Source organism: Nomascus leucogenys, chromosome X (genome assembly GCF_006542625.1).
Source record: "Nomascus leucogenys isolate Asia chromosome X, Asia_NLE_v1, whole genome shotgun sequence".
Taxonomy (NCBI): domain Eukaryota; kingdom Metazoa; phylum Chordata; class Mammalia; order Primates; family Hylobatidae; genus Nomascus; species Nomascus leucogenys.
The window spans coordinates 7,077,219-7,103,200 of record NC_044406.1 but is presented as its reverse complement, the minus strand read 5'-3'; the positions used below and the strand labels follow the sequence as shown (position 1 = coordinate 7,103,200).

General features: G+C 38.9%; 1 protein-coding gene across 1 annotated transcript in view; it reads left to right on the top strand.

Moving 5' to 3' along the window:
• ANOS1 (anosmin 1) overlaps positions 1-25,982 on the top strand; it is a 204,824-nt gene that overhangs the window by 98,291 nt on the left and 80,551 nt on the right. The window contains exon 3 of the mRNA XM_003260996.2: positions 11,818-11,880. Coding sequence (XP_003261044.2) covers positions 11,818-11,880 — 63 coding nt within the window. The remainder of the gene's footprint in view (positions 1-11,817; positions 11,881-25,982) is intronic.

The following is a 25,982-nucleotide window of genomic DNA, read 5'->3' as shown; positions in this document are numbered from 1 at the left end:
AAAGGACACCTACCCCTCCTTTACTGCTCTGTCTTGGCAAAACACCAACATCAGTTTTCCTTCATTGGACTTTTAATAAACACAGACTGATTCTGCTGATTTTAGAATTCATGTATGAATGTAGCCAGGGAGTGAACATACTACTGAAAACTAATACTTATCTAGGACATGCCATGCAATAGTTTGCAACTGCAAAAGAAGTAGGTTCTATCCATCTCCTATCTTCCTGGTGAGTAACATTGTGCTTGGATGCTGTAAGAAGGACTTATCTAGTATAAAGGAGGGAGGGACAAAGAGGGTCCAAGAGGCAAATTGGACCACAGTGCTGAGTGACCTCGTTTCCTGTGTTTTGTAATTAGAAGTGATGGCAGAGAGGAAGGACAATTGGGATCCTTACAGAGTCACCCTGGAGCTTACCTGGGACTTCCAAGGTGACTGAGGCTATGCTGGGTCCTCTACTTTAGGGTTTCTGAGGCTGTGGTTAAACCACCAGTTTATACAGCCTATTAGAACTGACTTTACAGAGTCTAAAAGATTCTAGGTTTTGTCTCTTTCTTCTTTAACAGTTGCTTGGGAAGATATATCATCTAGTTAGTATGAGGTTTCAGATCTGAAGCATTTGTCTTTAAATCTGTTTATTCCTATAAGCCCATTGATAGGAACTTAAATTTTTTAATACTCTTTGCCCATTGATTTATATCCATAATAGCTTTTAAATAGTGCCAGCTAGAGAAAACTTGTGATTTGAGATTTTAAATAATTTTAAGATTATTTTATGAGTTTATTTTTTATTTTAACTTTAAAAAACACACTTAAGAAAGTTATGAGAACACTGCAAAGAACTTCCATATACTTTTCATCTAAATCAGGGTATTGCAAGCTCTCTGTCAAAGATTTGTAAATATTCTTTGCTGGCTTGGTCATCTGTTGCAACTACTCAACTCTGCTGCTGTAGTGCAAAAGCATCCACAGGCAATATGCAAATGAACAGACATGGCTCTGTTCCAATAAAACTTTATTTACAAAAACAAGAGGTGGGCCACATTTGGTCCCTGGTTTCTAGTTGCTTGACCCAATCTAGACTTACCAGTCGTTACCTTTCCTTTTTTTCCTTTTCTTTTTCTTTTCTTTTTTTTTTGCCTATATTTGCTTCATCATATTCTCTCTCTCTGCATATACATATATGTATATATACACAAATGTATAACGTATACATATATACTATGTGTATATATACACACACATACACTTGTAATGATTTTTTTCCAATCATTTGAAAAGAAGATGCAGCCATCATGATTCTTTACCTCCAAGTAATTAAGCATGCACTTCTTAAGAACAAGTGCATTCTCTTAGTAACTACTAAGAGAATGGAACTATCAAATGTAAGTGATAACACTGATATAATACCAACATCATTTGATAATAAAATTATCAAGTGTAGGTGATTTAACATTGATGTAACACCAACATTTAATCTACGGTTTATATTTAAACTTCACTGATTGTCCCAATAATGTTCTTTATAGCCTTATTTTGTCTGATTCAGGATCCAATTCATCATTATATGTGGCATTTGTTGTCATGTATCTTTAGTCTCCTTTGGTCTGGAACCGTTCCTCAGTCTTTCTTTGTCTTTCAGGACATTGATATTTTTGAAGACTAGAGGCTAATTGCTTTGTAGATTGTTTGGTATTTCCTCTTGGTTAGATTCAGGTTCTCTATAATGGGCAGGAATCCTGCCGCTGTGAGATGCTGAGTCCTTGCTAGTGCATCCTTTCAGGAGACACCTGAGTTTCGTTTTGCTTTTTTCCCCCATTCTCGGAGGCAATATCTTTGATCCTTTAGTTAAGGTGCACTCTGCTAGGTTTCTACACTGGAAAGTTAGCACTTTCTCTTCATAATTAATATCTTTTAAATTTGAGCAGTGACCATGGGAATACTATTTGAAGCTTCAGTACTGTACCAAAAATGCCATATTAGAAGATTGTGGTTGAAAAATAGGAATGCAAAGAAGGTGTGCTTTGTCTTCCAGGTAAGAGAATTCCATGACTTTGTCTACTTCGAGAAACTTAATTAAGTGGAAAAGAATTACACTGAGAGTATGGTTTTCTGATAATAACTACCTTGAGTAATTGCTTTCCTCTCATTTACTTATGTAGTTTCTAAACACTTACCCCGAAACTGAAAGGACTCCCTTTGTTGTGAAAAAGTAGTTGTGATAAAATGAGGCCCGTGTTTCCTGATAAGCTTCGCAGTGAGAGAGTCATTACCCTTCGGATGTTTCAGAGCAAGTTGATTTGTGATGTGAACGTCTCAGGCCCGATGCTGTTGTAGTTGTGCTGGGCTGGCATGCTAATCCTCTGTGGTTGAGGCTGCAATGATTGTTCAACTGCACTTCAGAGGGCTGTCTGCCAAAAGATTTCATTATTTTGGCAAGACACAGTGCACTTTTCGACACACAGGATTGTAACAATTTCTATACAGTACCAATTTAGAGATGGAGGGAGGCCATGAATACTTCTAAAGGCAGTAGGGTGCACATATTTTAGGAAATCTATTTGGGAGGAAAAAACAGCTTTCATCTAAAAAGCAGGTCCACAGCTTTTTAGAGAAACTTGCTGCCATTAATTCAGAAAACAGAAATGGTCTTTGCAAACTTTTGTAGATAGCATTGTTATATGATACGAATGTATACCCATATAAAATAAGAAGTTGGAGGTTTGTTTTTTTTTTAAGAACCCCAAGGCTTATTCTTTATATCCAGGCAATACTCCAGACAAAATTAAGTGTAAAGCATTATTTGATTTTTTAATTATTCAACAGAAAATACTTTTGTGAAAGAAAAGATACTGTGCTCTGGTCTCAGGATATCCCTTCTCATTCCATGTTCTGGCCACACACAGAATATTACCACCCCATTCAATCTTAGCTTTTGCAAATGTGGGCAAGAAATTTGGCACTTTAAAAACAATTATTAGAACGTGCTTGAGAGACTGGAATTAAGAGAAATTTGAATTTCTTTTCCAATTAAAAGGGAAAATGTAGGTAGGCATTAGGGAAATATGAAAGAACTATAAAATAACGTCTCCTTATTGGTCCCCTAGAGATGGAAGAGAACTAGATTCACTAAGTACCTACTATGTGTAGACACCTTAAAAGGTGGTCTTTATAAATTTCATTTGAAAAAAGTCCACCTGAGCAAATATTTTTTCACTCTTTTATGTATCAGAAACCTATAGTTTAGAGAGGTAAAAATAAAACTTCAACGGGAAAAAATCATTTAGCTTGAGGTAGATGAGGGATTCTCCTCTGGGTCAGTCCAAATCTAAAACTCAGTGCTCTTTTGGTTGCCTTCAGACTTGGCTAGAATCATGAGTTTCAGAGTCCCTCACCTGGGAAGTGGCCTGACTTATCTATCCATTCAAGACTACTAAAGCCCAGCCACCAGAATTGCATCCACGAAGGCACACACATCTAAACATCAGTGCCTTCCCACCATATTGGAAACCCGTGGCTCATTCACACAGGTTATCAACATGCCACATGATCATTGTCACATTTCCCTACATCCAAACTCTTACATCCTCTAAGCTGGAGTGAAACTGTACGTTCATGTCCAGTCCTAGGCAGAGCCATGGATCTAAACCCTACCACTTGACCATTGCCTCTGTGAAAATGTTTTTCAGTTTTCAAATCTGGAAGCTGTATAGGGTTGGGTTCAATGATATGAGTGATACGTTGCCTCTCTAAAATTCATTGTTTTCATATTGTAACCCCTACAACAGTCTCTGGGACCTTGATCAATTGATAATTTCCTACTTCTTCTACATCTTCAATCATCCTGATCTTTAGTCAGACCTCCTCCATTTGATCCTTTTTTTTCCTGCCTATTAACATGTTCCAATCACCTCATTTTGAAGCACAAACACATAGAGAGAGAACAAAACAGATTAAAGAAAAAAAAAACTTTACTAAACCATGAAATCTCATACAGGTTGCCATTCTAGTTTTCGCATAGCCAAACTCCTAAAATTTTTGACACTCCAATTTAATTTTTTCTGTACCTCTTCTCTATCTGTATCTTTGACGTTTGCTTGTAAATGTACATGCTATGATGTTTCTAGAGACTGTAAGGTCCTTGAAGGCAGTCCCTTGTGTAGTTCATAGATTTAGCAGTAGACCCATCACTTAGCATGATACTGTGGTTATAGTTAGAACTCAGGAAATGGTTGTAAAAGGAATAAATTAATGATGAGAGAGAAAGACAAAGGAAACTTATAAATGCCATCATTAACTTGAACCTTTATCCCAAACTGCATATCCACAATTTCAATAGCTTGTCGGACAACACTCCTTGCACGTTGCCTGGACACCTCTAACTCGCTGTGTTAAGCACTCAGTTCCGTATCTTTCCCATGCTTGTTTCTCCTTCTTCCTTCGTCTTGGTGACACCATCAGTTCCCTTGAAATCTAGATTGGAAACTTTGGTGCCTTTCCCCATTTGATTTCTCTCATCCCCCCTTCTCAAAACAAATTGGTAACCATGTTGATGAGATTGCTCTTCCGTATTCCCTTTCATAGGTTAACATCCTTTTCCTCCTTTCACCCAATGACCTCTGACACCCTGGTGGCATATTGACACTAGAAATGGCAGAGAGAAGATTGGAAGATGTTGTAAAGACTTTTGCTCTGGTTTCATTCACTGCAATGTCTCACCTCTCTAATCCATATTCTGTTCCAACACCCAAGTCTTCATAAACACAAGTTGGAACAAACAATTAGCTCTGAGTGTGTCAGTGGCTCCTCATTGAATCCAAGGGCTGTCCTTCCAGCCTTGTTTTCTGCTATGTGTCTTCTCCTACTAGCAATCACACACCATACTCCCCACTGCATACGTTGAATATTATCCTTATCCCAAATTTACTTACAGCTGGTCAAATTCTAGTCACAGTCACCCTTCTAAGCTGATTTATGGGTCCCTAGTTCTGTGAAGTTCTTTTCAATGATCCCCTATGAAAATACATGTCCTTTTTTTTTCATTTCTTATGACTTTTTTTGGGATTTGCTTATTTATTTATTTATTTATTTACGAGATGGAGGCTCACTCCGTCACCCAGGCTGTAGTGCAGTGGCACAATTTCAGCTCACTGCAACTTCCAGCTCCCAGGTTCAAGCAATTCTCCCACCTCAGCCTCCCAAGTAGCTGGGATTACAGGCGCTTGCCACCACACCTGGCTAATTTTTGTATTTTTTGGTAGAGACAGGGTTTCATCATGTTGGTCAGGCTGGTCTCGAGCTCTCGACCTCAAGTGATCTGCCCGCCTCACCCTCCCAAAGTGTTGGGATTACAGGCATGAGCCACCACGCCTGGCCGGCATGTTGTTCTTAACTCATTTATTTTATGATTCACCGATGCAGACTTATTTATCTACATACTTTTCTCCCATAAGAGATTCCACACTCCCTCAGGGCAGAATGAATCATGCCACATTTCCCCCTGTCTTGGTGACTAGATAAGTACTTTGCACATAAGAAATATTAATCCATATTTGTTGATTTAGCTAGTTTGTTGCTAATTGGAACAGATTGAAATCTATGGACCTGCTGCTTGCTTTGTTTTAGCATGGGTTCTATTCATTTAGCATAACCTAATCATGAGTTCCACTTGTTGATTATTGGATAATGTAAAATTTTGAATTTTGTGTGAACCTCTTTTGCTTTAGAATTTATTGTGATGGCTGTTTTGTTAAGAACATTTCTTCTGCTGTCCTTTTATGAAAGTGTTTGGTTAAATGTAAAGTATGGAATTTGGTGGTAAACTGGCCAGATGGTGATTCACCAAAGTAGTATCCACAATTTCCTTGTTGATCAGTACTTCTACTCATGAGTTGGAGGTCTTTCTCTGTGACATGAAATAGTCTTATTGGTTGTGCTTATATGAAGATCTTGGAATGCGTAACACCTAGGGCATTCTGGAACTGAATCCCAGAGAGGTCTGGGAGCATCATAGTTTACTAATCCCATGGATTTGCAAAGTACTTTTCAGTGTGCAGATATCTTTTATATACATTGTCTCATGAATCCCCTGTAGCAAGTGGCATAAAGTGCTTTATCATGGAAAATACCCTTTCTTTGAGTGTGCTAAAGCATGGGTTCAATCCCAATTGCCCCAATCTCTCCCAGAGTCACTAGATTTGTTTCCTTAACCTCTCTTAACTTCAGTGTTTCCTCTCTAAAATGTAAGAATAATTGTGCCTTTTTTTTTTTTTTTTTTTTTTTTTTGAGACAGAGTCTTACTCTGTTACCCAGGCTGCAGAGTGCAATGGTGCATTCTGCAGTCTCAAACTTCCAGGCTTAAGTAATCCTCCCACCTCAGCCTCCCGAATAGCTGGGACTACAGGTGCACACAACCATGCCCAGCTAATTTTTTTATTTTTAGTGGAGACAAAGTCTCACTATGTTGCCCAGTCTGTTCTTGAACTTCTGGGCTCAAGAGATCATCTTGTCTCACCCTCCCAAGGTGCTGGGGTTACAGACGTGAGTCACCATTCCCAGCCAATAGTGCATAATTTTACATATTTCTATAGATGTGTTGTGATGAGGCTCCATTAGACAAATAGTTTTAAAAGTGGTCTGTAATCCGTAAAGTTTCTAGGTTAAGTAGAAACATACTTAGTATCTACCTGCCAAACGATGACATATGCGATTAGCTCTCTCAATCTACATATTTTTCTTTGCCATTTAAAGTGTTTCTTCATTGGAATTGAAGCAGTAACCTCGGAAGAAATGATTTTCGTCTATCATCCTAAAACTTGAAAGCCTAAAACCTTTGCTAAAAATATAAACTTTGGTTACTGTTTTGGATAGTTTTAGGTAGTACATGATCATGGCGCCTATAGGAGTTTATGTAATAAATTCTAAAGCAATTGTCTCCTGGTAGTGGTATTTCTCTCATAATCACCCCTCTTGTGGAAGAGAGATGTGGGGTTGTCACAGGGTAAACCCCCAAACTGGAGTTCAGTCTGGGAGGCCACATGGGTTCTTGGCTTCATGCAGGAAGGAATTCAAGAGCAAGGCTGCAGAGTAAAGTGAAAGCAAGTTTATTAAGAAAGTAAAGGAATAAAAGGGTGGCTGTGCCATAGGCAGAGCAATGGCATGGGCTGCTTGACTGAGTAAACTTATCGTTATTTCTAGATCATATGCTAAATAAGGAGTGGATGTTTATGAGTTTTCTGGGAAAAGGGTGGGGAGTTCCTGGAACTGAGGTTTCCTCCCCCTTTTAGACCATATAGGGTAGCTTCTGGACATTGCCATGGCACTTGTAAACTGTCATGGCGCTGGTGGGAGTGTCTTTTAACATGCTAATGCCTTATAATTAGTGCATAATGAGCACATGGACAACCAGAGGTTGCTTTCATTTGCCATCTTGGTTTTGGTGGGTTTTGACTGGCTTCTTTACTGCATCCTGTTTCATCAGTGGGGTCTTTGTGACCTGTATCTTGTGAAACTAGTCCTGCCAACCTCCTGTCTCATCCTGTGACTAAGAAGGCCTAACCTCCTGATAATGCCGCCTAGCACTTCTTGGCCTCATTTTACCCAGCCCCTGTTCAAGATAGAGTCCTTCGGGTTCTAACACCTCTGGCAGGGCTGCAGTCTTTTGACATACCTTTTTTTAAAAAATTGCTTGCAGAAACAGGAAGTTTTTTGTTCTACGTGAAGTATGAGAGAAAGTGTGTCATTGTTGTTTTCTCCCGCAACACTTTAGCTTTTGTCGAAATCTTTTTTTTTTTCCACTGGCCAGAGTATTATAAAGAAGTAGACTTTTGGCAAACTTATCCTGCAAACATTGACTCAGATGATTGTATATAGGTTGTGCTTGTCAGAGAGATTTCATGGAGGATTATTAAAAGAAAATGTTGGCTGTCATTAATAACATTTTGAAAAATGTCTTTAGATACTGCTGATTACTAGTTACTGGATCTGAAGCAGGAATGCAATTAAAATAGAGCTTTAAATGAATTACATATACTGATGCTAGACTTGGCAGAGCTTCTGGATTAATAGCAAAACAAGTGTGTTGTGTAGTGCTTTGATTAGCATTCCAGAAATATGCCTGTTTTTGTAAATGGTATTTGTTTTGTATAAGGTATTTGACAATTCCACAAGCCTCTCAGGACCATGGTTATGTGGGATTATGGCGATTTCAAAGGCTTGAGACTTTTTGTGCACCAATGTCTATAGTTGTGAAAATGCAACTTGTGTACACATGTAGCAGCATATTTTTATAATTCATATTTTTAGCAATGAGAGAAAACAAAAATCACATGCTTATTTTCAGACATTGTTAGCCACATAGCATTTAACAGTGTCTTTATGGAATAAATGTTTGTTGGGTGTTTCTTGAGTGAAATGATAAAGACTTACCTTGTAGTGTCAAGAGTGTCATGTATTCATTTCAAATGGTCTTGAGGAAGAATTAGGTCTTAGCATACTTATTAAATAACTACTAAACATTTTTGCCATGAAGCAAATGTCTAGAAAAAATAAGTAACAAGAGCTCTGAGGACAAAGCATTGATGTAGCCATAGGAAACAAAAAACTAGTTCTTTAAGGAAATCATAAGTAAGTTAGATAAGTTTTTTCTTTTCTTTTCTTTTTTTTTTTTGAGACGGAGTATCGCTCTGTCGCCCAGGCTGGAGTGCAGTGGCGCGATCTCGGCTCACTGCAAGCTCTGCCTCCCGGGCTCGCGCCATTCTCCTGCCTCAGCCTCCTGAGAAGCTGGGACTACAGGCGCCCGCCACCACGCCCGGATAATTTTTTTTGTATTTTTAGTAGAGACGGGGTTTCACCGTGTTAGCCAGGATGGTCTCGATCTCCTGACCTTGTGATCCTTCCGCCTCGGCCTTCCAAAGTGCTGGGATTACAGGCGTGAGTCACCGCGCCCGGCCTTTAGATAAGTTTTTAAACAATGTTTCATTACTATTAAAATTGTTTTTCTTTTAGAATTGCTATATTGATGAAAAATTTGTTTTTGAACATTCTTGAGAGAAGTAAGCACTGTAACTTGGGGCAGGCTCATATATGTCTTAGAAAAGAATTATTAAAGAGCTCAAGTTTTTTTTAAAAAATTAAAATAATTAAAACTGTTCATATGCAACATTACTATGAAATCTAAAAATTTTTTTATGAGAAATATATGTTCTTAATGGCACTTATATGAAGCAAGAAAGAGACATTACTCCAAAGAGTAATGGTCTGGGGATTGTTCACGGGCAGAGATTCAGCTACTTGCAAGGTAAGTCTTTGTCATTTCACTCAAGAAACATCCAACAAACGTTTATTCCATAAAGACACTGTTAAATGCAAACATCAAATTTGATGGCAGTTCTTTTTTTTTTTTTTTTTGAGACAGAGTCTTGCCCTGTCATCCAGGCTGGAGTGCAGTGGCGTGATCTCAGCTCACTGCAACCTCTGCCTCCTGGGTTCAAGTGATTTTCCTGCCTTGGCCTCCCGAGTAGCTGGGACTACAGGCGCCCGCCACCACGCCCGGCTAATTTTTTGTATTTTTAGTAGAGATGGGTTTTCATCGTGTTACCCAGGATGGTCTTGATCTCCTGACCTTGTGATCCGCCCACCTCAGCCTCCCAAAGTGCTGGGATTACAGGTGTGAGCCACCGTGCCCAGCTGATAGCAGTTCTTTTTAAAGTTTACTAAGCATCAGAATTTTCAGTAGAACTTGTTAAAATAGATTCCTGGGCCCTGGTCCCAGAGATTCGGACTGTAGGTTGAGAATGAAGCCCATGAGTTTTCATTTCACACAAACTCCAAAGGATGCCCATAATATCAGTAATTGATCACACTTTGAGCATTATTGTTATAAAGAATTGACAGTTGGCACAGGGGCAGTTGATTTCATACATATATTTGATTTAAAAATGTCAACAAATATTGAAAATTAAGTTTCTTCATAGAGTCTTCCAGTGTATCTTCTAACTGTATCTGTATTTTAAAACATGGAGGAGATTACTAGAAAATAGAGTGAAAAAGTAGTATTGCTTCACCATATATCCAGAATTCTACATTATACATCTGAAATTTAACTGAGAATTTCTACTGTCATTTGAAAACTCATCAATAATGAAATAGAAATAATATAGATAAAATAACCGTGAATGTATGAGAGCTAGGGCTATGCCTATATTTAGATGACTGACCTCTGACTATATATGACTATTAATGTTTAAAATTACAACTTGCATTAAATATAATTTTGAGTATCAAGTTTCCATGCATATGAATGTAACTTTTTTTCAACCATGAGGCCTGGCTACTATCAATCAGGCACACACAGACATCCCGTATGTAGACACTATATATACTTTATTTTTATTTTTATTTTTGAGACAGAGTTTTGCTCTGTTTCCCAGGCTGGAGTGCAGTGGCCTGATCTCGGCTCACTGCAACCTCTACCTCCTGGGTTCAAGCAATTCTCCTGCCTCAGTCTTCCGAGTAGCTGGAACTACAGGTGGGCGCCACAACGCCAGGCTAATTTTTGTATTTTTTGGTAGAGACGGGGTTTCACTTTGTTGGCCAGACTGGTCTCAAACTCCTGGCCTCAAGTGATCTGCCCACCTCAGCCTCCCAAAGTGCTGGGATTACAGGCTTGAGCCACCACACCTGGCCTCAGACTATATATATTTTTATATCATGTGTGTATATATAATACATATAGTATATATTAGTAATAAACTATATTATATGTGCATATAATTTGTTTATCCAACAATCTTACTATTTATTATTACAATCGTTCTTGAACAATGGAGTCTGGCTAGTGTCTTTGATTTATTAGAATGTATATAGTAATAAGTTATATGCATGTATGTTTAAGCAAACCTTATTTTCTGTTATGAGACTCTCATGTCATAATCTAACAGATTTATCCAATGTATTTTAATGGAGTGATTAAACTCGACGTATCTGAATGCTGTTGGATTCATTAAGGACACAAGTTAACGACAATACATATGTGTACATACATACAGAAATAAATTTAATACAATGCATTTTCACTTGTAGAAGAGTGTACAAAAAATAGCCCTATGCTGCCAATTTAAAATAAATGTAATATTAACTTTTATGAGGAAAAAAATCCTATGAAACAACAACCTTTAGAAAGTATTTCTTGGCTGAGCGCAGTGGCTCATGCCTGTAATCCCAGCAGTTTGGGAGGCTGAGGCGAGCGGATCACCTGAGGTCAGGGGTTCGAGACCAGCCTGGCCAACATGGTGAAACCCTGTCTCTACTAAAAATACAAAAATAGCCCAGTGTAGTGGCAGGCGCCTGTAATCCCAGCTACTGGGGAGGCTGAGGTAGAAGAATCACTTGAACCTGGGAGGTGGAGGTTGCAGTGAGCCGAGATTGCGCCATCGCACTCCAGCCTGGGGACAAGAACGAGACTTTGTCTCAAAAAACAAACAAAAAAAGAAAATATTTCTTACTGAATATAAAATGTCTTACCCCAATTCCTTCAGCTGATGGTGACGATCATTACTTTTCCTGTAAGTCACTGCCAGGTGCTGTAACTTTTCCTTTCCAATTGTGTTGACATACATTTTTTGGTCCGCGTTCTGTAATGATGCTTTTGCTCAGATTCGTGTTATACCCAGTTAAAAAGAGCAGCTGATTATTTGGTTTTCTAAACTAACTAGAATAAACAAGCATTGAAAAGCAACAATCACAGGTGAATTCTTTTTTCCTCTCAGCTTTGTTTGTTTCCATGTTTTATTTATTTTTATTGTTCTTCTCTTCCAGTGCCTGGAGCCCTGCAAGGAATCAGGGGACCTGAGGAAACACCAGTGCCAAAGCTTTTGTGAGGTAGGAGAATGTCAGTGGTACTTAAAACACTTGACCCAAATCTGACTATGCTTACATGGGGTCACGGGAATGAATGGGCCCTCTTATTCTTCTGCAGATTGGGGAGATCATTAACTGCAGGTGTGTATGGATATATGTAAATTCATGTAAAAAATATAGAGCCTTCTTAAAACCTGGCTACCCACTGCTTGCATTATTGGCTAACCAGATAAAAAAAAAATATGATGTGTAGATGGAAGACTACAAGCTTTCTAAAGGTATAGATTGTCACCACCCTCCCACCTTACGTCATAGCTATTCTGAGTAGTTTTTACATGCTTCTGAAGTATTCATGCCATTTGGGAGAAGAGACTCATATTATTGCTAATGGTGTTTCTCAAATATTTTCATCTCTTTGTTCTCCTCGGGTTTCCTCCTCATATCCTGGGTAGAATGCTTGCCTGCTTTTAACTGTACAGGAGAGAGGCATCTTACTTCACCTAACTATTAGATTAGTATCTATCTGTTCATCTATCCAGCCAGCCAGCCAGCCAGCTGGCCAGCTGGCCATCTATCCATCCATCCATCTATCTATCCATCCATCTATCCATCTATCCATCCATCAGCTATCCATCTATTACCTATCTATATCTATTTATCTATCTATCCATCCATTCATCCACCCAGCCATTCATCCTTGTATCTACCCATTCATCTCTCTATCATCCTTATTAGGAGAATGTGTAATATTGTCCTAGAGGACCACTGTCTAAAATCACCAATAGTGCAAAAAAGGAGATCTGCTTTACTGGACTGTCTTCCCTACGGAATACAGGGGGCACAGGCCCTGTACCAGCCTGGATTCTGCTGAGAAGTAACCAGACACAAGGCCAAGCAGACTGCCTGGTTCCAAGGATTCCAAGGACAGTGGACTTGAGAAGTAGGAGAATCCGAAGGTTTGGGGAGAACAGTAGAGAATGAGTCAAAAGAGTCCATTTTGGCAGTCAGGAAAGCTCAGTTCAGGGTCTTGGCCAGAAGAGGTGCCCCCGACATCGGAATGAAATGATGTTATGGATTATCTTTGAACAGAACTGGGGGGTGAAAGGGAACTCTTCCAACGATCCAGAGACATTGGTCTGTTCTTCATCCACTGCAGCAAATAAATGCTAGTGTAATCCCATTGCCTGTGTTTCACTCTGGATCTTATTCTGAGAAAATGACTGCAGAATTAGGACAATAATGGCTTCATCAATATGTATTGTGTGTAAAATATCTTCATAATCTTACTTGACCTTTCCCATACTCCTGTAGTTAAGCAAGGCAGATAGTAAGTCCCCAAGAGTTACGTGTGGAAGCCAGGAAGGACTGGGAAGTTGAGGCTCCTCAAAGGAATGGCTTGCCCACAGTCAACCCTCCAGGTAGAAAGGCTGGGTCTAAAACTCCTTGATTTTGATCCCTCTTTTGATCCCTCTCACTGATTATCCAAGTGTTGTTCCTGGTCAACTCCGCTTGGCCAATCACCAGGGGTCATAGTGGGTTTGGGCCCCTTGAGATATAGAAAAGACGCAGCAGAAATAAACAAAACTGATGATTTGCTGCAAGCATAAGGAGAGTGAGGCCATCCCATGTCTTTGTTTGTGTTCTGCTTTTACCTTTTCTGTGTTCCTACTTTAACTATTTTAAAAATATCTATTCATTCATTTATTCAACATGAACTTTTTGAATACCTATAATGTGCCCTGCAGTTTGGTAGAGATGTGGCAGTAAATAAATCATGCAAAAATTCCAGCCTTTGTGGGGCGTATTTTCTCCTGGATGAAAGATCTCAGCTGTGAATGATGGTAACTTGATTCTAATCCTAACTGCAAAACCAACTTACTCTATGAATTCAGTTAAATCAATTAACCTGTGTCTTCAACCTCATTTTCATATGAGGGATTTATCCTATTGATCTTACACGGTATTTATTAAAATAGATAATGAATGTAAATGCATGGTACAGAGCTTATCAAGCTGTACAAAAGTAACACAATGATATTTACTTTGTATTGTGTGTTATAGGCTTGTGGATCACAGCTCTGTGAGGTATCTGAATCAACTATTGATTCTGAACTTTTACCCGCATTGGTAATCCTTGTCAACACAATTAGAGCACACTGTCTAGTGGAGTGACTGTTGTGCTCTTAACTTTAATTTTCTATCCTATTCCATACACAAACTATACATCTATAGACACAAAAATAGATATTTATAGAATTTTTTTTTCGGTTGCCCATGCTGGAGTGCAGTGGCGTGATCTCAGCTCACTGCACCCTCCACCTCCTGGGTTCAAATGATTCTCGTGCCTCAGCCTCCCAAATAGCTGGAATTACAGGCGTGCACCACCATGCTCAGCTGATTTTTGTATTTTTAGTAGAGACGGGGGTTTTGCGTGTTAGCCAGGCAGCTCTCAAACTCTTGGCCTCAAGTGATCCGCCTGCCTCGGCCTCCCAAATTGCTGGTATTATAGGCATGAGCCACTGCTCCTGACTTGTTTATAGAATCTTGAGGAACAAGGTGTTTGTTTTATAAATTTATTATCCCTAAATATCAGTGACTCTGGGCTGATATTTTTACATCTGATCTCTGAGAAGGAAGATATAATTGAAGGTCATTTGAAACCTTTCTTCCTGTAAATTTCAAATTCAAGAGCAGGTTTCTGTAACTGCCATTCTCTGAGGTAACTGTGAGGTGTTCTAAACCAAATCCAGTTTATTAAAATGGGACTCAGGTGTTTGAATGTGATCCCTTCTGGCAGGAAAGGTTAATTGAAACTTGAAAGGTGGGGAAAACAGACGCCATTTAATGTGAGGAGCTTTGATGAGTTGCTTCAGCCCAACGGTTAAATAACTCAAGACTTGATGTTCCATTTTGGTGGCTTTGATTGTTTTTACGTCCCTGTGTGTTTTTTGCATCTGTTTTATTTTGCAGTAAGTATCTCACTATTGTGTTGAAGTAGGCTGAAACTTGAAAACACTGATGGCTGTTTCAGCATTTTTAAGCCTAGTCACTTGTGGAGACAGGCCTAAAACAATCCCGTTCATCCTCCCCATTCTCACATTATTTGTTAAGAGTGCACACAAAGTCCATATTGTCATGACTCCAAGCTTTCCCTTTGTAGAAGTTCAGACCCAAAAGGAACTCTAGGTTACATTCTTCTTCAACTGAAACAATTACACTGTTAGACATGTTTGGCCCAGTATGTTTACTTGCAGGGCAGTCTCAGCTTATTTGTCTTCTAAGGCACAGGTTTGCAAACCATGACTCGCAAGGCAAACTGGTCTGCCTCTTGTTTTATAAATAAAACTTTATTGGAACACAGCCACAGTGGTTTGTTTACATATTGTCCATGGCTGCTTTTGTGCTACAACAACAGAATTGAGTAGTTGTAACATTATATGGCCCTTATAGCTGAAAATATCTATTATCTGGCCCTTTATAGAAAAAGTTTTTTAATTCCTGCTTCAAGAAAAAGAACAGGCTGGGCGCAGTGGCTAATGCCTGTAATATCAGCACTTTGGGAAGCTGAGGCAGGAGGATTGCTTGAGGCCAGGAGTTCAAGGTTGCAATGAGCTATGATCATGCCGTTGCAGTCCAGACTGGGCAACAGAGTAAGAGCCGGTGTCAAAACAAAAAAACAATAAAACAAAGAACAGTCATAATTATATCACAAAACTCATCTTACCATTTAGAGTATTGTTACTTCTTAATCTGTATTACCAGTACCCATTTCTAGACATAAAACATTGTTCTTGGTAATTTTAATCACAAAATAAATTTTCCTACAGGGAGGAGACTTTTGGAGGCATATTAATAACAACATACCTGGAATTGGTTCATTTCATTCTCATATCCTGATCTCTCTCACTTCTCATTTGATTACCGATTTTGTTATAATTTGCACGGTAACTTTTGCTACTTTTAGGCCAATGTCAGAGGTAATAATGTCTTCTTCTTCTTCTTCTTTTTTTTTTTTTTTTTTTTTTTGAGACGGAGTCTTGCTCTGTTGCCAGGCTGGAGTGCAGTGGCGCAATCTCAGCTTACTGCAACCTCTGCCTCCCAGGTTCCAGCAATTCTCCTGCCTCAGACTCCCGAGTAGCTGGGACTACAGGCATGCATCACCACGCCCGGCTAATTTTTGTATTTTTAGTAGAGACGGGGTTTCACCATGTTGGCCAGGATGGTCTCCATCTCTTGACCTTGTGATCCGCCCGCCTTGGCCTCCCAAAGTGCTGGGATTACAGGCGTGAGCCACCGTGCCCGGCCAATAATTGTCATTTTTTAAATGAAGAAGTTAAATGTTTGTATCAAAACAGGAAAAAAATTGAGATATTTCAGCATTCCTCTGGATTATATGAGATTTTATTTTCATGTATCAAGTTTTTGGAACATGGCACGTAATCATAGATACATAGATAGGCAAATAGATTGTTTCGTTGGTTCAGTTTATTAACTAACCATTATCACTGTTCTCTACTTTTCTCTTTCTTTCTCTTTCTTCCTTCCTTCCTTCCTTCTTTCTTTTCTTTTCTCTTTTCTTTTCTTTTCTTTCTTGAGGTTTGCTCTGTCACCCAGGCTGGAGTGCAGTGGCGTGATCTCGGCTCACTGCAACCTCTGCCTCCCTGGTTCGAGCGATTCTCCTGCCTCAGCCTCTTGAGAAGCTGGTATTACTGGCATGCGTCACCACTCCCAGCTTATTTTTTGTATTTTTAGTAGAGATGGGGTTTCCCCCTCTTGTCCAGGCTGGTCTCGAACTCCTGACCTCAGGTGATCCGCCCACCTCAGCCTTCCAAAATGCTGGGATTACAGGCGTGAGCCACCGCACCCGGCCTGTTCTCTTATTTTCAAAAATCTTAAAAACCATGACAAACTATTTTTTTAACGAAATAACAAAATGTACATTTTCCTAGATTGAAACATTCCTTTCTCACAATCAATGGAATCTTAAATTTTAAATGGCATTATTTCTTTCTCGTTCTTAATGATCTTAGTTTTGGTGAAACTTGATATATCATTGTTTATGACTTGCCTCCTTGCTGGATGAAACAGCTCCCATCTTTGATTTTGACGTTTCTGATTCATGGCATCTCAACCCTAAGTAAGAACTCAGTGGATGTCAGCATTGGATAAAACAGCTGGTAAAACAGCTGCCATCTTTGACTTTGATGTTTCTGATTCATGAAATCTCAACACTAAGTAAGAACTCAATGGATGTCAACATTGGAAGTATGCAGTACATGTTAACGTCATAGAAAGCTGAAACCTTATTGGCTTCAGGGATCAATCAAGGCTAAAAATATAAGTTGTTTTGGATCCATATGCATCCTGAGATATGTAGTCTTTCTCAGCCTGGAAATGGGAAGGAAAAGGAGGTTTTAACTTTACTACATATATAATTATCAAGTAATTTCTTTGCGATTTTGCATTTTGAAATGTCTTTCAGGCTTATAGATTTGATTCCCCTAACAGTCCTTAGAAGAAGTTAGATGTGAATTTCATTAGGTAAGCTTGATGGACAAGGAAACTGATACACAAGGAGAAGAGATTTATTTGTCCAAGATCACATGGTTGGTTGGTGGAGTATAAGATCTAAAATCCAGGTGGTGCAGCTTCTAGTTACGTTTCTTCCCTGCTGTATTGTAGGGTTTCCCTCCTAAACCTATTCTGTGTCACAGCACACAGAGCAGAGGATGAAGTTTTACTTCCCTCATCAGGGAATAAAAGATGAGCCTGTGTCGAATGTAAAGTTCTTGGCCCAGTCATCCCTGCTTGGACAGGCTTATCCTTAAATGAGAAGGAAGTTTTAGTGGCTTAAAATCATAGTTAATTTTTTTTTTTCTTTTTGAGACAGAGTCTCACTCTGTCGCCTAGGCTGGAGTGCAGTGGCTCGGTCTCAGCTCACTGCAACGTCTGCCTCCCAGGTTCAAGTGATTCTCCTGACTCAGCCTCCCGAGTAGCTGGGATTACAGGCACCTGCCACCACGCCGAGCTAATTTTTGTATTTTTAGTAGAGACGGGGTTTCACCATGTTGGCCAGGCTGGTCTTGAACTGCTAACTTCAGGTGATCCACCCATCTCGACCTCCCAAAGTGCTGGGATTACAGGCGTGAGCCACTGTGCCTGGCCAAATCATAGTTAATTAATGGCACCTCAAGGAGAGAAGGAAGACAGGGCTCCTTGCCCCTTCACGTGGCTCTGAAAGAAATATTCTAACACTACTGAAAAGAGACCTCAGAAAGTAAAAGGGTTAACATGCCTCTCCTGTGGGGATTTCTTGCACTCAAAACTTTTTATCTCTTCACTGCTCTACAACCGGTTTTATGTCTTAAAATTTAGAGTGATAATTAAATGCATCCCTGTAGGGATTGGAACAGAATCTGTACCTGTCTGGATATGTCTGTAAAATAGTTAAAGGTCTTGAAAGAAGCTGATGAGAGCTAAACGTGAAAGTGATATAATATGCCCCAGATGTGTGTTGGCTGCAAAAGGAGAAGCACATAGAATTTAGTACCATTTAGCAATGTTTTGCTTTAACATATCAGAACAATAGCTTCCCCAATTAGAATATACTTGTGAAAGGGAAATAAAGATTAACTTTGTTGCTATTCTTTTTAAACAGATATATGTCCAAACTGAAAGACTCAATTTTTATTACAAGTATTTTCTATTTGGAAATATTTTCCTAAGAGCATTATAGTATGGCTCCTGAGTACTTCATTTTAAGGAAGTTGTCAATTCTTGGGAGACACTAGAATGGGACCTGCAGTAATGTGTCTACCAGGTGAGACACTCAGGCTTTTTCTTTTACTTGGTACAATCTGATCCACTGAGCAAATGAGAGATAGTGGTGGCTCAATCTAGAGTGGTCACGGTGAGAGATTCAACATGAGGAACGGGAGAAAGAGTTGAGTCAGTGGTGTCGCCAGGGCTTTTGTCCTTAAAAACTAGGGTAAGAAAGCTGGAATGTACGTGATGTGGGATATGTGTCAGGCACAGATAGTTTTGGGGGTGGGGTGGGGAGAAAGAATAGACCAGAAGTTTGGTGTTGAGCATGGTATGTTTCAGATGCAAATGGAAATCCATATGAGATGTGCTGTAGGGAAATAGGCAGAGGAGTTTGTAATTTAGGTGAGAGTTCTAGGCTGAAAGAACAAATGCCATGCCTGAAGGTACTGTTTAAAGTCATGAAGCTCAATGAGGTGACAGAAAGAAAACAGGTCTATGAGTTAAACTGATTCACAGCAACATAAGAGGAATGGGGAGATGAAGAAGGAGATTTAAGAGAGGCCAATAAGTTGGGAGAAAACACAGGGGAGTGTGGTGTTCCGATAGCCAAACGATGAAAGCTTTTCAACAAGGAAGAGGTAATCAGTTGCGTCAAGTGCTGCAAGAGCATGGAGACTTGAAATTTATTCATCGGATTCTGCGACAGGGAGCTCACTGTGGACTTTGACAAGAGCAGTGTTATTGGGTGGCAGAAGAAAATGCCTAACTGGCATGAATTTCAGATAAATGGTTGGAGGAAACAGAGAGGGAGTATAGAAACATTCAGTGAGCATTACTGTAAAAAAAAAAGTGATGAGGGGCACAAATGAGATTGTGGGAAGAGGTGTGAACAAGGTAATCAAACATTTAATTGTTTTTAGAGTAGAGAAATAATTATATTTTACAAGCAGATAGAAATTATTCAGAAGAGAGGGGTTATTTGATGTTAGAGGAGAAAGGGGGAATTGCTGAAGCACATGACCTTAAATGGCAATGTCTATCATTGTGTGTGTGTGGAGGCAGGTTTGAAATGGGAGCAAGCTTCTATGTCCTGGGACAGGAGATGCATGAGAATTCATGGATGCATGAGAATCCATGGATGCATGAGATTTTAATGCACCAGATGCAGGTGCATTGGTGGGCATGAAAATGGCATCTATGGAACTTCTCTTTTGAATGCTTTACTTTTCTCGGTGAAATAGGAATCAGGGTGACCAGCTGAGAGTAAGGACCAGACAAAGGGATGGAGGCTAGAGTGACTGACTGACACATAGACAATTTAATTTTCTTTTCTTTTTTTTTTTTTTTTGAGACGGGGTCTTGCTCTGTCGCCCAGGCTGGAGTGCAATGGCACGATCTTGGCTCACTGCAACCTCTGCCCCCCAGGTTCAAGCGATTCTCCTGCCTCAGCCTCCTGAGTAGCTGGGATTACAGGTACCTGCCACCACACCCAGCTAATTTTTGTATTTTTAGTAGAGACAGGGTTTCACCATCTTGGCCAGGCTGGTCTTGAACTCCTGACCTCGTGATCCACCCGCCTCAGCCTCCCAAAGTGTTGGGATTACAGGCGTGAGCCACTGTGCTCAGCCACATAGACAATTTTCAAAAAGTTTTTAGTATTATAAATAATAGGCTTTTATTTTTAGAAATGATTAACATTGGTCTTTTTACATGTTTGTAACACATAAAAGTGTTACTTGTATTTCTGGATGGTGTTACTTGGGCACCAATGAAGAGATGCAGAATTCATCTAAGTCTTCTTTTCAACTTAGGGAATGTAGTAGTAGTAGAGTGGAAATGTTTTGAAGAATGCTTATGAATTTTTATAATTATTATGAGATATTCTTTGCCAACCACCATATGATGGGTACAATCTGCATTGTATCAAATTTTATAGTTCTGGAACATAAACTTTTTTTCCTTTTTTAAGCACTGAGACTCAATTTTCATTGGATTTTTATATTACTCAGGGGAGTATCAAATTATTCTAGACTCAGCTGTAGGAGAATTGATGAGTTTTGAAAATTTATGGGACCAAGACTGGAGATTATTCAGAATGATTTAAAGACCCAAGTCTGAAAAGAAGGGCTGGGCAAATAGGCACATGAGTTAGGGGAGTATCATGAAAATTGCAAAAGCACTAAATTTAAGTAAAAAAAAATTTTTTGAATGCATGTAAAGCACTTAACCAGTATCTGAAGATAACACACATTACATATATATTAGCTACTTTTACTGTAAAAGAGGAAGACAAGGAGACAAGGTCAACACTTTTTAATTCTACTGGAGGTCAGTGAGATGCGGACTAAAAGGGCTCACTGAGTTTTGTAGTTAGGAAGTCACTGGAAATCTGTGTGGGAGACTTTCTGTGGATCAATAGTATGTAACAGATACAACTCTGGGTTATGGAATAAAATGTAAGGAGGAAATTCAGACCAAATACATGCAACTTTTTCTATAAGTTTAAAGTCTTTCCCTAACACTGTCTCTAGAGCATAGAGGAGAGAGAAGAGGCTGTGGTTAGGGGGAATTCACAGTTGAGAAAGTGATGTTTGTGTTTTACCTTGGAAAGACTGGAATACATTCATATGTCAGGGGAAATGAATGCTGTCAGGAGTGTGAAGTCAGAGATACATGGAGCGCAAATTGGATAACTTGATTTCTGGAGTAAGGAAGTAGGGGTGAAAGAAATTTAAATATGGAGAGGGAGAAACTCATGCATCTGAAGATGCCAACTCCAGTGTCCAGCATGATCCAGAACTGGTCTTCTCAGACTTGGTCACGCACACAAATCATCTAGGAATCTGCTTTAACGCAGATTCTGATTAAGTAGGCATATGGTATTCAGTAGGTATATGGTGTGGCCAGGAGAGTCTGCATTTCCAGCAAGCTCTCAAGTGATGCTAATGCTGCTGAACCAAGGCCTAGCCTTTGAGTAGCAAGTATGTGGATGTACTTCTTGGATACTGGGGCTCCCTATTTTAGGGATAGCCATGTTTGTGCCTGTGGTGGCACATGTGTGTGGTCCCAGCTACGCAGGAGGCTGGGACAGGAGGATTGCTTGAGCCCAGGAGGCTGAGACTGCAGTGAGCCATGTTTGTGCCACTGCACTCTAGCCAGGGTGACAGAGTGAGACCCTGTTTTAAAAAACAAACAACAAAAAAGCACTCACTTGAAGTTTTCTGCCAATTCTGTGAAACCTTCTGTGATTTGTGCAGTGATAGTCTATGGGGAGAAAATGTGTAATTGCTTAAAATGATTGAAAACCAGCAGATGAGGCTAGGTTCAGTGGCTCACACCTGTAATACCAGCATTTTGGGAGGCCAAGACAGGAGGATCACTTGAGCCCAGGAGTTTAAGACCAGCCTGGACAACAAAGGCAGACCCAATCTCCTCAAAAAATAAAAAATAAAAAATCAGCCAAGCATGGTGTCACATGCTTGTGGTCGCCTGTGGTCCCAGCTAGACAGGAAGCTGAGGCAGGAGGATTGCTTGAGCCCAGGAGGTCGAGGCTGTAGTGAGCCATGTTCGTGACACTGCACTCCAGCCTGGGTGACAGAATGAGACCCTGTTTCAAAAAAAAAAGGAAAAAGAAAAAATCAGCAGATGAAAATGGTTCTTTATAAATAAAAACAAAAACCACTTTTTTATTATTCAAGATACAGAATTATAATCGTTGATTTATCTTTATTCCCCAATGCAGTGTAAACATGATAGCAGGAATAAAGTTTAGCCTTCCCATCTCATGTACTAGCAGAATGATGTACTCAGGATAAATCAATCAATGAATGAAGAGAGTCTCCTTTTATGTGAGTTGGTAGAGCTTTCATGGAGGAATTTAGAAAGAATTCTGATATTTATCTTCTCTAAGGAGTAGAAGCTCCTGTATGAGCTTAAAGTTTATTTATTTACTTATTGAGACTTTTATATGTTATTTCCATTTTTTAGTAGACATAGGACTATTCACGTTGTCTATTTCTTCTTTAGTAGCATTTATAACCTGTGTCTTTGTAGGAAGTGAACTATTTCATCCAAGTTATCACATTGATAAAAATAGCGTAGGTCATATTATTGCCTAATTCACCTTTATTGTTAGCATTTTGATGTCTGTTAGGTTTGTAGTGATGACCCCTCTTTGCAATACTGACATTGGTAAGTTATGTATTCTCTACCTTTTTCTTGATTCATCCCAATAGAATTTTGTCAATTTTAGTGCTCCTTTAAAAAAAAACCTTCTTATTTTATTGTTTTTCTTTATTTTTTTGTCATTTCCTATGCTATTGATTTCTGTCCTTTATTATTTCCTTACTTTTGCTTAATTTTGATCAGTTTGACTCTCTTTATATAATTTCTTATTGTAGGAGCTTAGATAATTAATTAGAGACCTTATTTTCCTTTCATATATAAGAGCTTTATGCTATAAATTTTGCCCTATGCACTACTTTAGCTACAACCCACATTTTGTGTTATAGCATGTTTTTATTTTTACACAGGTATTTTCTAATTACTTCTGTGATTCCATTTTTGAATTTCATATGAGTGTATGGTTTATTTTGTAAATTTTTGAGAATTTTACATGTATCTTCTTACTGATTTCTAGTTAAGACAAAACTTAGGATTTCTATCCTTTTAAATTTTTTGAGAATTGCTTTTTGGAACACAGTATGTTTCATCTTGAATGACTTCATGTATAATATGAAAACGTCATAACAATATACTTTCATTGTTTACTCCCTTCATTTGTATTCTTAGTGTCCTAAGTCATACTTCTACATTTGTTGCAAGCTCCACATCACATTTTTATGGTTTTTGCTTTAAACTTATCTTCTTCCAGAGATATACAAATAAGAAAAATCATCTTTTAAATATAATCATGTATTTATTATTTCTAGAACTCTTCATTCTTTGTGTAGACCCCAATGTTCATCTGTTATCATTTTCCTTTTGCTTTTAACATTCCTTATAATGCTGGGTTGCTGGTTATGAGTTCACCTTTTGTATACCTGTGGTAGTCTTTAAGGCATCTTCACTTTTCAAAGGTATTTCATGGGTATAAAATTCTAAGTTGATTTTTTTAAAAATAGCATTTTAAAGATATTGCTTTATTTTCTTCTGGCTTGCATATTTTCTGAAAAACCTTTGAGATTCTTATCCTTGTTTTACTATATATAAAGTGTTTTAATTTTTCTATCTGCTTTGAAGATTTTCCTTCAGTATCTGGCATATGAAGCAATACGGTTAAGTATACTTTGATTTAATTATCTTTGTTTCTTCTGCTTAGGAGTAATTGAGATTCCTCTAACTTAGGACATACAATTTTAATCAAATTTTTAATTTGTTGTTCAATATTATTTATTGATTTCTCCCTTCTTCTCTCTTCTCTTGTTCTGAGACTCTAATTACACATATTAGACCAGCTTATTTTGTCTCATGGGTCAATGAGTCTATGATCTTTTTTTTTTTTTTCCTTTTGGTCATTTCCCACCCTCTGCTTCATTTTAATAGTTTATTTATTTATTTATTTTAAATCATTGTGTCTTTGCTTTCCTTTTAAGTAATCTTATCTTCTATGGTGGCTAACATTTTAAAAATCCTGTTTGACATATTTTTCATTTCTTCCTTTTTACTTCTGGAGTTTCTATTCAGCTCTGTTCTGTAGCTTTCATCCCTATGTCCATGTTTTCCTCTACATTCCTGGGCATATGGAGCATATTTATATTAGTTCTTAAATGTCCTTTGCTGTTAATTCTATCATTTCTATAATTTCTGGTCCTGCTTCTGTAGATCCCTTTTTTCCCATTTTGTGTGCCACAATTTCCTGCTTCTTTGCACACTGGATTATTTTTGATTGGATGTCAAATTTTTGTGTTTTGAATTTTGCTGTATCTTTCTAGAATGTGTTAGACTTTGTTCTGGCGTGTAGTTAAGTTCCTTTTGAGATTCATTTTCTTATTTTTTCTTATTTTTAAAAGTTTCTTTTAAGCTTTCTTGGGGGAGGGTTCAGAGTAGCCTTTAGACTAGGCCCAATTTATCCCATTACTAGGTGATATCCTTCTGAGGACTCTAGCCAATGCTTCATGAATTGTGCATTCTCTGCACTCTGACTGGTTGAAATGTGAGTTTTTGCTAGAATGGTTTCCTTTATTGCTGTCTGATTATTCTTTCCCCAGACTTATGCAGTTTGAAGCCATGCACATTCAAGTCAGTATTCAGCCAGAAATCAAAGGATCCCTCTGAATCCCTGTAGGTTTCTCTCTTCATGCAGTTTCATCCTGCTTGACAGTCTGCCCACAAGATCTGGCCATCTCAGCCTCAAGCTTTAATCTCTTTCTCCACAACTTGGAAAAATTGCAGAACTATCTTGGGATTAGCCTTCCTTGCACTGTGGTTTTGAAACTACGTCAAATCATTTTTTTGGCAAAATTGGAGCTCATCTCATTTGTGTCCTTATAGATTTTCTTGTCTTGTGCTACCTATTGTCCAATGTCTGAATAACGTGGTTGCATACACAAGAGGACTTCAGAAAGTTCATGGAAAAATGGAATCAAAAGCTAAAAATAAAACATGTAAGCTTTGTTTCCTAACATAAGCTCCATCAAGCTTAAGACACTTTTGTAAGTGATGTTATCAGCCACTTAGTCCATCTCTAAAGAATTGAGGGTCCTGGGAATTAAGCCATGTCAATGTAGGTTTTGAAAAATATTATTCACTGAAGAAAAATGGATGCTCTTTAAAGATTTTTTTTTTTTTTTTTGAGATGGAGTCTTGCTCTGTCGCCCAGGCTGGAGTGCAGTGGTGCGATCTGGGCTCACTGCAAGCTCCACCTCCCGGGTTCACACCATTCTCCTGCCTCAGCCTCCCGAGTAGCTGGGACTGCAGGTGCCCACCACCACGCCCAGCTAATTTTTTGTATTTTTAGTAGAGATGGGATTTCACCACGTTAGCCAGGATGGTCTCGATCTCCTGACCTCGTGATCTGCCCGCCTTGGGCTCCCAAAGTGCTGGGATTACAGGTGTGAGCCACCGTGCCCGGCCTAAAGATTCTTACAAGAACAGGAAACAAGAACAAGTCAGGAGACAAATCAGGACTGTAAGGTGGATGCCTAATGATTTCCCATTGAAACTCTGGCAAAATTACTGTTATTTGATGAGAGGAATGAGCAGGGCCATTGTTGTGGTGGAGAAAGGCTCTCTGTTGAAGCTTTCTCAGGCATTTTTCTGCTAAATCTTTGGTTAACTTTCTTAAAATACCCTCGTAATAACATAACATTCAATGTTCACTTTGGGGCGGGGTTTTAGCATTAAAATGAGGTGGAATT